Here is a 14,392-nt window from a genome sequence, read left to right on the forward strand (position 1 = left end):
ACCATGCCTACCTTGCTCAGCCCCTTGTAGTCCTGTGACAGAGGAAGCAGATGAGAGGTGGTGGCTCACTGCCCATGTGGACCTGGGTGCCATGTGGCTGTGCGTACAGGGGTGATGTAGCAAGAAGGATTTTGTAGCTGAGAAGAAATTGAATTTGGAACCTAGAGGTTGGATCCAGGTAATATGGTTTCCTAAAGACAGTTTAGAGACCATGTGATATGGTTTGACTGTGCACCCACCCACATCTCAACTTGAATTGTATCTCCCAGAATTCCCATGTGTTGTGGGAGGGACCCAGGGGGAGGTAATTGAATCGTGGGGGCCGGTCTTTCCCATGCTATTCTCATGATAGTGAATAAGTCTCACGAGATCTGATAGATTTATTAGGGGTTTCCACTTTCGTTTCTTCCTCATTTTTCTCTTGCTGCTGCCATGTAAGAAGTGCCTTTGGCCTCCTACCATGATTCTGAGGCCTCCCCAGCCATGTGGAACTGTAAGTCCAATTAAACCTCTTTTTCTTCCCAGTCTTGGGTATGTCTTTGTCAGCAGCATGAAAACGGACTAATACACCATGTCAGGTAGCTATGCTGGAATTTCAATAAGACAAAGTTGAGAACGTGAGGGGAAACTTGGGGGCCTTCAGCAAACATCCCCCAGGCTGACATCCTTTGGAATGTTCTGAGGAAATGGCATTCTCTGGGTCTTTTGCAACAAGTACCAACTTTACACAAATGACCCATCAGAGGGCTCTTTTTTCCAAGCCTCAAATCTAGCTCTTGTGATGATGTCACTCTGGCCACAATGATTATTGAAGAGGTGGGCACTACAGTAAATTGGGCCAATCAGGGCCCCTTCCTGGGGGAAGGATGTGAGGGAAAGAATGTCCTCTCTCCTTTGGATTGCTACCAGTGAATGACCAAAGTTGTGTCTCACACAGAAGCCCTCCTAGCATGCAAGAGAGTGCAAGATCTCCCAAGAAAGAGAGATGGAGCATCAATGGCATCTAGAAGCCAGGGGACATTATATGAGTTTTGGCATTTACCCCTGTATGATCCAGTGCTGTGAACTCTTTTCTCTTATTTTATTTTTCTTTTTTAGGGACAGGGTCTTGCTGTATTGCCTAGGCTGAAGTACAGTGCCTAGCCATAGGTGAGATCATAGCACAATACAGTCTTGAACTCTTGTGCTCAGGTGATCCTCCCAGCTCAGCCTCCTGAGAAGCTGGGACTATAGGTGTGCATCATTGCACCCAGCTTCTCTCTCTTTCTCTTTCCTTCCTTATTTCTTTCTTTCCTTCCTTCCTTCCTTTCTTTCTTTCTTTCTTCTTTCTTTCTTTCTCTCTCTTTCTCTTTCTTTCTTTCTCTCTTTCTTTTCTTCCTTTCTTTTTGTTTCTTCCTTTCTTTCCTTTTTTCTCCTTCCTTCCTTCCCTCTCTCTCTCCCTCTCTGTCTCTTCCCTCTCTCTCTCTTTCTTTCTTTCTTTTTTTTTTTGGATGGAGTCTCACTCTGTCGTCCAGGCTGGAGTGTAGTGGTACAATCTTGGCTCACTGCAACCTCTGCCTCCCGGGTTCAAATGATTCTCCTGTCTCAGCCTCCTGAATAGCTGGGATTACAGGCTCACACCACCACGCCTGGCTAATTTTTGTATTTTTAGTAGAGATGGGGTTTCACCATATTGGCCAGGCTGGTCTTGAAGTCCTGACCTCAGGTGATGTCCACCAACCTCGGCCTCCCAAAGTGCTGGGATTACAGGTGTGAACCACCACACCTGGTCAGCTTCTCTTTTTCTCTGAAGTGAGTCTTAGTAGAGGAGTTTTTCCCCTCAAAATATCTAAAATACTAAGACATCCATTCAGAAGCCCCCACGTTGACACTGTGTCATAGCAACATGTACCCTTGGTGACTCTCCTCTGCCTCACTGTTCGAGTCACTGTCCTCTGCCCACACTTGTACCACCGCTTTCCACCAACACACACACAACTGGGGAAATGGAAAGATTAATACTGTATTAAGATCATCTTTCCCACTTGGCCCTGCAAATGACTCTGGGAGGTAGGTGGGTTGGGCAGGTTGGGTTTACCCCTATTTTGCAGGTAAGGAAACAGAGGCTCAGGGAAGTGAAGAGCTGTGGTCATGCCTCAGGGCTGGTGCCAGGGCTGAGATGCAAACCCAGGTGATCTGGTGCCAGGCTGAGATGGCAGTGCCACTGTGAGGCAGTATGGCATTGCAGAAGGCAGCAGGGAGTTAGACTTTGACTTAGAAAGAGCAGCTAACTTCTGTGAGACTTAGTTTCATCAGCTGAAAAACTAGTGTTTTAGTCTGTTTTTTGGTGTTTCAGAATACCTGAAACTGGGTAATTTATAAAGAAAAGGAATTTATTTCTTACAGTTTTGGAGACTGAGAAGTCCAGGGTCAAGGGGCTGCATCTGGTGAGGGTCTTCTTGCTGGTGGGGACTCCCTGCAGAGTTCTGAGGCAGCACAGAGCATCAAGTGGTGCTGGGGCTGAGTGCGCCGGCTCAGGTCTCTCTTCCTCCTCTTATAAAGCCACCAATCCCACTCCCATGATCACCCATTAATCCGTTAATCCATTTATCCATGAATGAATGGATTAGTGGATTCGTGGGGCTAGGGACCTCATGACCCAATCACCTTTTACAGGCCTCATCTCCCAGTACTGCCACACTGAAGATTAAATTTCAACATGAGTTTTAGAGAGGCCAAATATTCAAGACATAGCAATGGGATACAATTATCTATCCTATAAAGCTGCCTTGAGTCTTAAAAGAGAGCTTCCAATTTAAAAGGCACCTGGCCCACAGACCGTGACACCATCATATTCTTGTGAAATGGCTCCTGAAGGTAGGGAGTAAGGCAAAATGTCTACACTACCCAGCCCAACAAACAGCAAGCACAAGGAAATACAAAGACCCTGGGTCAGTGCTCTGTGCTCCGTTCTCTCTTAGACTAGTTTCTACAGCCTGTGAAAGTGTGGGAGGACACCTGGTAACTGCGCAGTAATTTCCACACTTGAGTGGGCACTGGGATCACCGGAGGGCTTGTTAGAACACAGATCTCTGGGCCCCTATCTCAGAGGTCCTAACACAAGCAGGTCTGTGGTGGCCTGAGACTCTGTATTTCTAGTAAGATCCCAGGTGCCGTTGTTGCTGCCGTTCTGGGGACCACATTTTGAGAACTGCTGTCCTACAGGGTCTGCTCCTGGGAGGGCCCAGAGACAGGGTGTGGGGATCCCTTTGTGTTTTCTCTCCCAACCAGGCTTCACTGAATGGTTTCTGGAGCCCGTCCTGCATCCAGGCAGCTGGACCAGCGTCACTGGCAGCTTTAGTGAATGCGGTTAGTGAAGAACCAGAAAAAACAGGTGTCACACTTTTGGTGCTTGAATTTTTTTTTTTTTTTTTAATTTTTGAGATGGAGTCTCACTCTGTCTTCCAGGCTGGTGTTCAGTGGCATGATCTCGGCTCACTGCAACCTCTGCCTCCCAGGTTCAAGCGATTCTTCTGCCTCAACCTCCCGAGTAGCTGGGATTGCAGGTGTGCACCACCACGCCCAGCTAATTTTTGTATTTTTAGTAGAGATGGGGTTTCACCATGCTGGCCAGGCTGGTCTTGAACTCCTGACCTCATGATCCACCTGCCTCGGCCTCCCAAAGTGCTGAGATTACAGATGTGAGCCACTGCGCCCGTCCTGGTGCTTGCATTTTAAAAAGCCAGGGTAGAGGTGCAAGATAATAAAGATTTGGAAGCATATGTAAGCGTTCCCTAAGCTTCCTACCATGACCCCAGCCAATCCATATGGGATGACTGGTGGGGGCAGGAGCTGAGAGCACTGAGCTCACAGAACAGTTCTAGCCCTGAGATGGCCCTCCCAGCACTGATCAGTGCCAGCAGGAGGAACATAGGGCCTGGACACTTCACTGAGCCTCCCATCCCACCCACCAAAGGCCCACACGGGTGGTGGGGCCTGGAAACCGAGGGAGGTGGTGGTGCATGGAAGGGGTAGTCTTCCATCCCCTGCCCCAACTTGGGCAAGATGGAGCTTCCTGGCTACATAGGATTACTACCAAACAGACAACTCCTTGTAGGGCTTATTTTATTTTATATTTTAATTTAATTTAAGTTAGTGTTTGCCTTCCTATCTGCCTATTACTATAAGGCAGCCAGAGCCCTGAGCTCTTCCTTGGTCTTCCCAATATTTCTGTATCTAACAAGAGAATAAAGGATCACTGGGCAGAAAGTAGACGTAAGAGAGAAGAAAGAGAATACTGGGAGTGGTGCATGGCACCCTCATTGTTACAATAAGAGTAGCTCCTAACAGTGTCCATCGACATTGCTGATGTCAGTCACAACAGGCATGGACAACAGGTAAATAGCCACAACAAATCCCAACTTTCTCTAGAGCTGTAGCATCTACCACATAGATTTTGTGTAGACCAAAAGGGCTCTCTGCAACCCAGGCAAAATGTATAAAAACACAGATATGCTTAGACACTCTCAGGCAAAAGTATTGCTCAAAAGAAAATAAAAAGATTGCCTATAAAAGAGCAATTCAAGTGAATCTCATATTTCTTAGAAGTTACAAATGAGCAAAATCTTCAGTTTTTGAGGAAAGAAAAGGCTGTGCCTCAGAATTGCATAAACATAATTAAGCAGCTAGCCATCTGTGAGGACACCAGAAAAATATCCCTAGATATACAAAGGTCCCTAATATTCTCTTCTTGAAGTAAAGAATCATATTCTCTTCTTGAAGTAAATTACTTCAAGACTGGCTAAAAGATGAATAAAAATTTTAAGAATTCTGGAATGGTGACTTAGAATTCTTGATGGTAAACCAATAAAACCAGTTAAACATACTGTTAGATCTAAATAATTGAAATATAATAATAAAATTTACTGTAAGCTTAAAAAATAATTATTTCAAGAAAAAATAAAATGAAAATACAATTAATTAGCAAGAATCAGGCTGGGCCCTGTGGCTCACACCTGTAATCCCAGAACTTTGGGAGGCCGAGGTGGTAGGATCACCTGAGGTCAGGAGTTCGAGACCAGTCTGGCCAACATGGTGAAACCGCGTCTCTACTAAAATACAAAAATCAGCTGGGTGTGGTGGTGGGCACCTGTAATTCCAGCTACTCGGGAGGCGGAGGCAGGAGAATCGCTTGAACCTGGGAGGTGGAGGTTGCAGTGAGCCGATATTGTGCCACTAGTGAGCCGATATTGTGCCACTGCATTTCAGCCTGGGCGACAGAGCGAGACTACCTCTCAAAAAAGAAAAAAGAATTAGCAAGAATCAGAGTTTAAGTCACAAGCCATATTGCTGGACACCAGTAAGTAGCAAGTAGATTGAGAAAGAGTAAAAGTGTATTAATTTCCTCATTTTACATGATGAGAATAAAAGGATATACATTTATTCTTAATTTTCAAGATTAGAATAATATTTGTAAAAATGTTTTTGAAAATCTTTAAAGTACATGCAGGGAAAATGGAGAGCAAAGTATGTTTTCCAAATAACCAGAGCATCTGATAAAGCAAAACAGGACACATAAAATGAAAGCAGAAAGCAAAGGAAAGGGTGAGGAAGTATTAAAAAGAAAAACAGGCTGGGTGTAGTGGCTCACACCTGTAATCCCAGCACTTTGGGAGGCCAAGGCGGGAGGGTCGCTTGAGGCCAGGAGTTCAAGACCAGCCTGGCCAACATAGGGAGACCCCGTCTGTACAAAAAATAAAAAATTAGCTGGGTGTGCTGGTGCATGCCTATAGTTCCAGCTACTCAGGAGGCTGAAGCGGGAGGATCTCTTGGGCCCATGAGTCTTGGGCTGCAGTGCACTATGCCAATTAATTGGGTGTCCACGCTAAGTTTGACATCAATATGGTGACCTCCTGGGAGCAGGGGACAACCAGGTTGCCTAAGGAGGGTTGCCCAGGTCGGAAATGCAGCAGGTCAAAACTCCTGTGCTGATCAGTATTGGGATCACTCCTGTGAATAGCTACTGCACTCTAGCCTGGGCAATAGAGCAAGACCTGGTCTCTTAAAAAAAAGGAAAAAAAGAGAAAAGAAAATTAACTATGCTCTGTTAACTGATATACAGGTAAGTTACATGCTGTTACACATTAAATGATGCAAAATTGTATGTACAGTGTAATTCCAATTTTGTGTAAAAATGGTAACTATTTCTCTAAACTTATATGACAGCATTTCTCATATTGCTTTCTGTAGAACACTACTTTGTATGAGATGTTTGTGAATAATTGTTCCAGAAAAAGGGATCTGGTAAAACAAGGCTAGGAAAATCTAAGCAAAACCATGTAAAACCATTTCATTTTGGCAAGTCTTCTCAGTGCCTTATTGGATATTTTTTCTTTTTGGCCACCCAACTCCTGGACCCTCATCTTCCATGTGTGGACTTTCTCGTCTCATCAGGCAGTGTCCATCTCCTACAGCAGAAGCAGATGATCCCAGTTCCTTACCTTTTCTCTTCCCTGGTGGCTTCACCAGTCGGATAGATACACCTGTCTGGGAGTTGGAGCTGGGCTGGTTACCCCTGGAAGCAGGGGTGGTGGGGAACCCTTCCTGGCAGGGGCCAGCCACATTCCTTAGTGCCCATGCCATTCAGTGTTCAGAGTGACTATGCCAAGGTCCTCACCAGGCTGTTTTGGTGGTGTGATTTTGGCATTTCTCTTTGTGTAACTTTCCTTTGTTCTTGCCCACCTTCTAAACCCTAGTTCTCTAGTCTTCTTGAATCTAGAATTATTTCAGTTTTTTGAGAATACTAGAATTTAGTGTTATTTAAGTAAAATTTTGTTCTGCTCAAATCAGTTTGAGGCAGTTTCTGCTGCTCGCATTTCTGAATATTGACTGACGCATTATTATACTAATGTGTACTGTGAATTTCTAAAAGGGAGAAATTTTCCAAAGTTATTTGTCTGTACTTTTTCCCTTTTCTTTTCTGAAAACTTATGAATCTCCTGTGAAATTAGTATGGTGCGAAACGTAAACTTATGGCTATAAAAAAGTCTGGGAGGAAATACAACAAATGAAGCATAAAGGATATTTTATTCCAAATAATGGGTTGAGGACTTGTGTTTGTGTCTCCCTTCAGAGATCCCATTAAAGGGCGACTATAAACCCATCACAGCAGAGATGATATAAGGTGGATCAGACAGTGGGTAGGAGATTTAAACATTTCCCCAAGCTGGAAAGGCAAAGGAGGTGTGCTGATGGATAAAACAGAGTGGAGGAAGCCTCAGAACAGAATATGATGCCTGCAAAGGACTGGGGAGGGGGTGGAGCTGACCTACACTTTGGAGCCCCAGAGAGACTTAGGGATGAGTTGACCATGTAGGGTGGAAATGAGAAGGGACAGGCAATGCTAGGGTTAACTGAAAGTCTGTCCAGGCACCAGCTAGGGCAGTCAAACCCTTTTCCTCTCTTTCTCATCTGCTTGCAGAGCAATAGCTGTCTAGGTCCTGCTCTTCTTTAAAAAAATTAACACATACTCTGGCTCGTTTGCCTTGGCCCCCTAGAATAAAGCCTTCTCAGTTCCAGCATAAACAGCTGGTTCCTGTCAATTCACCCTCAAGTGAAGCTTGCCAGGCCATAAATGGTGTCTTTTTTTTTTTTTTTTTAAGACGGAATCTCACTGTCACCCAGGCTAGAGTGCAGTGGTGTGATCATAGCCCACTGTAGCCTCAAGCTCCTGGGTTCAAACAATCCTCCTGTCTTAGCTTCCCAAGTAGTTGGGACTACAGACATGTGCTAGCACACCTGGCCAATTAAAAAAAATATTTTGTAGAGATGGTGTCTTGCTATGTTGCCCAGGCTGGTCTTGAACTCCCAGCCTCAAGCAATCCTGCTGCCTTGGCCTCCCAAAATGCTGGAATTACAGATTTGAGCCACTGTGACTGTCCCATAAGTGGTACTTCTAAGCAACCTTCTTATGCAGAGGAGAAACCAGTTGGGAAAATAGATATACATTCACAATAGCACAGTAAACCCTGCATCAATGTAAGAGCTATTTAGAAAAACTAACTTAACCTTTTATTCTTAAGGATGTAGAATCACCAAAATATGAAGAATACTCCCAGCACAAAAGAGAAAAGACAAAATAACATTCAGAATAAGCAATAGCCCTGGAAGAAAAGGAGAAACGCAGGACTAGAAAACTGCATCTTCAAAGAGATTCAATAAGGGGGTTTCCAGAAAAATGACTTTGTAATAGAATTCATGTAATAGAATAAGAAACTAGAAGACATTAGTAATATAAGGCAAAAGTATAGATTTCTTTTTTAACAAAAGAAAAAAAAAACCCCAAAGCAATTAGAGACCTCAGATAAAAGAAAAAATGGTCCAGGAAGAAAGCGCTCTAAAATATGGCATGCAGCCTGGGCAATGTAGCAAGACCTCATCTCTACAAATAAAAAATATTAGCCAGGTGTGGTGGCATGTGCCTGTAGTCCCAGCTACTTGGGAGGCTGAGGTGGGAGAATCACTTGAGTTTGGGAGGTTGAGGCTGCAGTGAGCTGTGATTGCACCACTGCACTCCAGCCTGGGCAACAGAGCAAGACCTCATCTCAAAAAAAAAAAAAAAAGTGTGGCATGATACTGAGCAATTGACAGTTAAAGTGTCTTAGCACTTTTAGTCCATTCGGGCTGCTATAAAAAAATACCATAAGCTAGGTAGCTTAACAACAGAAATGTACTTCTCACAGCTCCTGATGCTCCAAGTCCAAGATCAAGGTGCCAGCAGATTCAGTGTCTGGTGAGAGTCGGCTTCCTGGTTCATAGATGGCAGTCTTTTCACTGTGTCCTCAAAGTGGAAGGAGTAAAGGGGCTCTCTGCAATGTCTTTTTATGGACACCAATCCCATTCATGAGGGCTTCACCTTCATGACGTAATCACCTCCCAGAGACCGCACCTACAAATACTATCATATTGGGGATTAGGTTTCCATATATGAATATTGGGGGCACAAACATTCAGTCTATAGCAAAAAGAAAAAAATAATTTTATTGACATGCTAGGAATATTATTCTGTAAGAGACAAGAGGTTGTAACTCTGGATCATTACAGGAAGAAGTGTCATCTTAGCTTTGTAATAAACAATAATAATGTTGCCATAATAATGTAAACACTATTTTCTGGTTTTTGATTATTTTTAACAGATCTATAAACAAAGCCCAAAGACTTAATTATGATTCCAGAACAGAATGTCAGTGTTTTACATGACAGTGTTTACATGACAAGTAAAGTTGTAACTGACAGAAGGTGGGAGGAGGAAGGTGAGGAGGGAGGTTGGAGGGAAGCGGGGAGACACACATATCCTCTTCTAGTGTGGGGAGTTCAGAGGCACTGTCTGAAAACAAAGGGAGGCTTAGGCTTATTATTACAAGTTACAAAGGTAGTCAAGAGAAGAACTAAAATTATAACTATCAAAACTGGGGAGGAGAATAGAGAAGAGTTGGGAAATAGAACAAAAGAGAGTTATATCCCTATCTTTCATTGTAGGCATTCCGCAGATAATGTCTAAAGGCAATGCATTAAGTAATAGAAACGTAAGCCACGTTATTAGAATGATGGGAGTACACTCAATAAGTGATGAGAAATTGTTAAAACGATTGATTCCTTTTGAGGAGAGGGACTGCAGGTAAGGCAGGGAATACTAATTTTATTATTTTTATTTTTTAATTGTTATTATTATTATTTATTTTTATTTTTTATTTTACTTTAAGTTCTGGGATACCTGTGCAGAGTGTGCAGGTTTGTTACATAGGTGTACATGTGCCATGGTGGTTTGCTGCACCCATCAACCTGTCATCTAGGTTTTAAGCCCCACATGCTATTAGGTATTTGTCCTAATGCTCTCCCTGCCCTTGTCCCCTACCCTCTGACTGGCCCGGGTGTGTGATGTTCCCTTCCCTGTGTCCATGTGTTCTCGTTGTTCGACTCCCATTTATGAGTGAAAACATGCAGTGTTTGGTTTTCCATTCCTGTGTTAGCTTGCTGAGATTGATGGCTTCCGGCTTCATCCATGTCCCTGCAAAGACATGAAATCATTCTTTTTTATGCCTGCATAGTGGGAATACCAATTTTTTATTATAAATTTTTTTGAACTATTTGACTTTATAAAAGCTATGTACATGTATTAATTAGATAAAAATATAAAAATAATGGAAGATGCATTATAACATAAAAAACAAAATAATTTGGAACATAATGGATAGTTCTTATTTTCTAATTTACATGCTTTTGTATAGTCCGCATTTTCTGTAATGAGGATGGATTACTTTTTATCATTAATAAATGAAAATAAGATAAGAAAAAGAAAAATTAACAATGACTTCTTAATTCTCAGACCATCAGCTCTAACAGGGCAAGAATCCTGTCTGTCTTATCTTTGTTTTTCCAGTGCCCAGGGCAGCCTGGCCCCAGCAGGTGCTAAGTGGATTGAATGCAGGAAGATAGACCCTGGGAGAGAAGCATTTGGGGGCAAGGGAGGCAGAGGTGGGCTTCACCTCATCTGAGTTGGCTGGAGTGTTGCCCCTTCCCTGGTGGCCTCTCAGAGCTTCCCCGCTCCAGAGTGCTCTGAGGCTTGGATCGTCTGAGCTGGGTTTGGGGCCTTAGTTCTTGCTGAAGATTCCTAGTGTTCACATCTGCCTTGGCCGTGTTGTCACCCCTGCTGTTGTCTGGGGAGCCCAGAGGTTGTAGGATGAGGTGATAGGGTGGGCATGGGGTGAGGCACGGGCCACTGGGGTAATACCTGCCATGGGTCCTGGGGAGGGATGAGGTCACAGCCTGCTGTTCTGAGAGGCGGGTGGGGAAGCCAGGCCAGCAGGCAAAGAGAACCTTATGTATTCTGCATTTTAAGGATGGGATTAATCTCTGGGAAAAATCCAACATACTTTGGGAGTGGATCCTCTTTGTCTTAGGGCAGTTCAGAGCAGGTGTGACCCCAAGCAAATGTCCCCTGGGGCCAGCCTGTCCTCCCCAGCTGGGTGTTCACCTACCATGCTCACCCTTGCTTGTTGTTGCTTTGCTCCAGTAGCTTTCCCTCAGCTGGCCCGAGGGACTCAGAACGACAGCCTGTGGCCCTAACCACAGAGTGACCTCTAGGGAGCTCCCATTTCAGGGGAAGACCACTCATGACCACAGGAGCTCCTAGTCTCACGGTAAGGATAGGGCATCACCATAGCTTCTCCCTGCGTGGGTCAGAGTGACCCCAAAACTGATCCCCCCTCTTTCGCCTCCAGTCTGATAGCAAGAAGTCAATGATGTGTCCCCTGGCCTCCTGGGAGCAGTGGTTGGGTGAGGGGTGACATCAGTACTCTTAATTTAGAAAGTGGGTGGGACCAGGGGAAGGGTCTCGGAGTAGACCTAGGCCATTGCCCAGATTGGCCAGCAGGGGGCGGAGTAGACCTTAGCAGGAGAGGGCAGGCAGAGGAAGGAGGGAAAAGGGAGGAGATGGTTTGATGGAAAGGGCTCTCAGAAGGAAGGTGGGGAGGGGCTTGGTGGGAGCTGGGAAGGTGCCATCCTGCTTCATACCTTGGCTTTGGCAGGGGAGGTCTGCATGGTCTTCTTGAGGAGAGAGAAAATAATTACAGAGATACTGGAATGGTTGAGCTGCAGAATTTACCAAACCAGGGACCTCTTATGTCTAGGTTCTCATTATATGAAATAATAATCCTCTATTTATAATCCACTTTAAATCAATTAATGTATTTTTTTTGCAATCAAAAGGCTCCCAACTGTTGCAAGCTAATTAGGGAGGGACTAATTAGGGAGGGACACTCAATCTCCAGCTCCCCTCTTTGTTGCTGAAATCAGACATCATCCATGCCAAGGTTCTGCTCACCAGAAGCTCAGCCTCACCTTACCCGCCTAGGGGTGGGGGGGTTGACTTTTCCTTTGCCTCCAAGTGCCCCTTAGTGGCACTTGGTTTTGAGGAAGACTCTCCTCCTCTGGTGCATTCTGAATTTTCTCTAACCTCAGGAAAATCTAGTGGCTTTCCTTTTTAGATGGAAATGATGCTTCACTGAGAATCTCCCACCCTGATATTTAACAACATCATCTACATTCATGAATGTGTTGATGTTTTTCATCTGTGTTGTTTTGTGTTGGGTGGAAATTGAGGTAAGGGTTGAATTTTGCATGTGGCTCAAGGTATAGGCCAGATATTTCATGCATGAATACAGGTTCCATAGGCAGAAATGAGCACCAGAATATACAGACTCCTGTAATTTGTGGGAATCTTGGCGAGGGCTTTGGACATATTCGGGGGGTGCAGGGTGGAATCAGGGCAGGGTGGTGGTAGTTATGAACAGAGAGGCCCCTGCTGACATGTAAGCATCTAATGCAGTTCAGAATTTTTAATTTATAGATTCTAGTAGAGAAGACTATATAAAGATTTATATTTTGGAGGTAGATGTAGAAAAGCTTGAAGTGGCCAGAGATAGTGTTTGTGGTGCAGATAGCAGAGATGATACCCTAAGACCTGTGAAAGCAGTCACAAAAAGCTGCGCTTTGTTTGTTAAAGATGTTAGCTGTGGTTTATGAGATGTGCTGCTTTGGATGATGGAAGATTAGGCCTGTGTTGGCATGGTAATGGAAAACATGTTGTTCACAAATAAAGTCTTTGTGAACATGTCCTTCTTTGATTCAGAATTGAGGCAGGCAGAGCCTGCTCCCATGGGCTGAGAATTTGCAAGCCAGGGTGGCCTTACCAGCTATTTGCTCTGGGGCCATGACCTCAAGAGTAGGGTCCTGGTTTTCGTCACACGAAACAAACATTTATGGTAGCCAAATGATGATGATTGTGTAATTACAAGACTGGATAAAGTGATGGAGGAAATACAATCTCAAGCATTTGTGGAAGGAAGAGGGCAGAAGGGTTGTTGTGGTTAGGGAGGCTTCACAGAGCAAGCAGGACTTGACAGGACTTGATCTGGGCTTGGAAGGTGGCCACCGTGAGACCTGTCAGACTGGAGCAGACTGTGCTACAGCTCCTGGGGAGGAACATGCCTGGGGTGGGCTGTGGAGGGCCTCACACGCAAGGGCTGGAGGGGTTAGAATTGGTATGCTGATTTAATAAAGAGGAGGAAGTCACAGAAGGAAGAAGTCACATACCTGGATATTTAGAAAATAGTAGAGGGGGCTGGGCGTGGTGGCTCCCGCCTGTAATCCCGGCACTTTAGGCCAAGATGGGCAGATCACCTGAGGTCAGGAGTTCCAGAGAAGCCTGAACAACGTGATGAAACCCTGTCTCTACTAAAAATACAAAAATTAGCTGGGTGTGGTGGCCTGTGCCTGTAGTCCCAGCTGCTGGGGAGGCTGAGGCAGGAGAATTGCTTGAACCTGGGGAGCAGAAGTTGCAGTGAGCCGAGATTGCACCACTGCACTCCAGCCTGGGCGACAGAGCAAAACTCCATTTCAAAAGAAAAAAAAAAAGAGAGAAAATAGTAGAGGTGTCACACCAAGCTGCATCAGTGGAAAAAGCCAAGTGGAATAACTCAAGCATCATTTTTCTCACCCCCAAACTTCTCATGGGGGTTTCATTATCTGATTCCATCTTCCATTTTCCATATATTTGCTCAATCCCTTCTTTTCCTAGTGATACAGGCAGGAGGCAGGAGTTCAGCCCAAGTGGACCCCTTGGCCAGAGAGTGTCTGGTTGGGACTTATGGATTATGTCCAATTTCTGGGTGGCAACAGAGAGGGTGGCTGCAGATTGAGTGTCCCTTCATTATTCTTGGAATAGGAAATTCTGAGAATATTGGAATAGGAATTCCAAGAATATTATTCTTGGAATAGGAATAGTCTTGGAAAAGGAAATTTGTACCATTTGAGATCCTTCCAGTTGTAAACAAATAAAATAACTGGTTTAAAGTGGATTATAAATATAAGTTTATTATCTCATATAATAAGAAATCTAGAGATAAGAGGTCCCTGCAGCTCAACCATTCCAGTTTCACTGTAATTCTTTTCTCTCTTCTTGAGAAGCAATAAGCACAGCTCCTTCCATGACAACGTCCAAAGTAAATAGGGGTGGGCGCAGTGGTTCATGCCTGTAATCCCAGTACTTTGGGAGGCCAAGGCGGGTGGATTGCTTGAGAGCAGGAGTTCGAGACCAGCCTGACTAACATGGTGAGACCCTGTCTCTACTAAAAATACAAAAAATTAGCTGGGCATGGTGGTGCATGCCTGTAGTCCTAGCTACTCAGGGGGCTGAGGCAGGAGAATTGCTTGAACTCGGAGGGAGGAGGTTGCAGTGAGCCAAGATGGCGCCACTGCACTCCAGCCTGGGCAACAGAGCAAGACTCTGTCTCAAAAAAAACCAAACCAAACCAAAACAAACCAAACCAAAACCAAAACAAAAACAAAGTAAATA

At 44.5% G+C, this 14,392-nt stretch overlaps 1 protein-coding gene across 1 annotated transcript in view; it reads left to right on the forward strand.

Annotated features, from left to right (window-relative positions):
• The first annotated feature begins 328 nt into the window (after positions 1-328).
• Positions 329-14,392, forward strand: part of LOC100992193 (protein S100-A7) — a 48,269-nt gene continuing 34,205 nt past the window's right edge. Inside the window, exon 1 of the mRNA XM_034936013.3 lies at positions 329-493. Within this exon, the coding sequence (XP_034791904.2) occupies positions 484-493 (10 nt within the window). The 5' untranslated portion in view covers positions 329-483. The remainder of the gene's footprint in view (positions 494-14,392) is intronic.

The sequence above is a fragment of the Pan paniscus genome, chromosome 1, assembly GCF_029289425.2.
Source record: "Pan paniscus chromosome 1, NHGRI_mPanPan1-v2.0_pri, whole genome shotgun sequence".
NCBI lineage: Eukaryota > Metazoa > Chordata > Mammalia > Primates > Hominidae > Pan > Pan paniscus.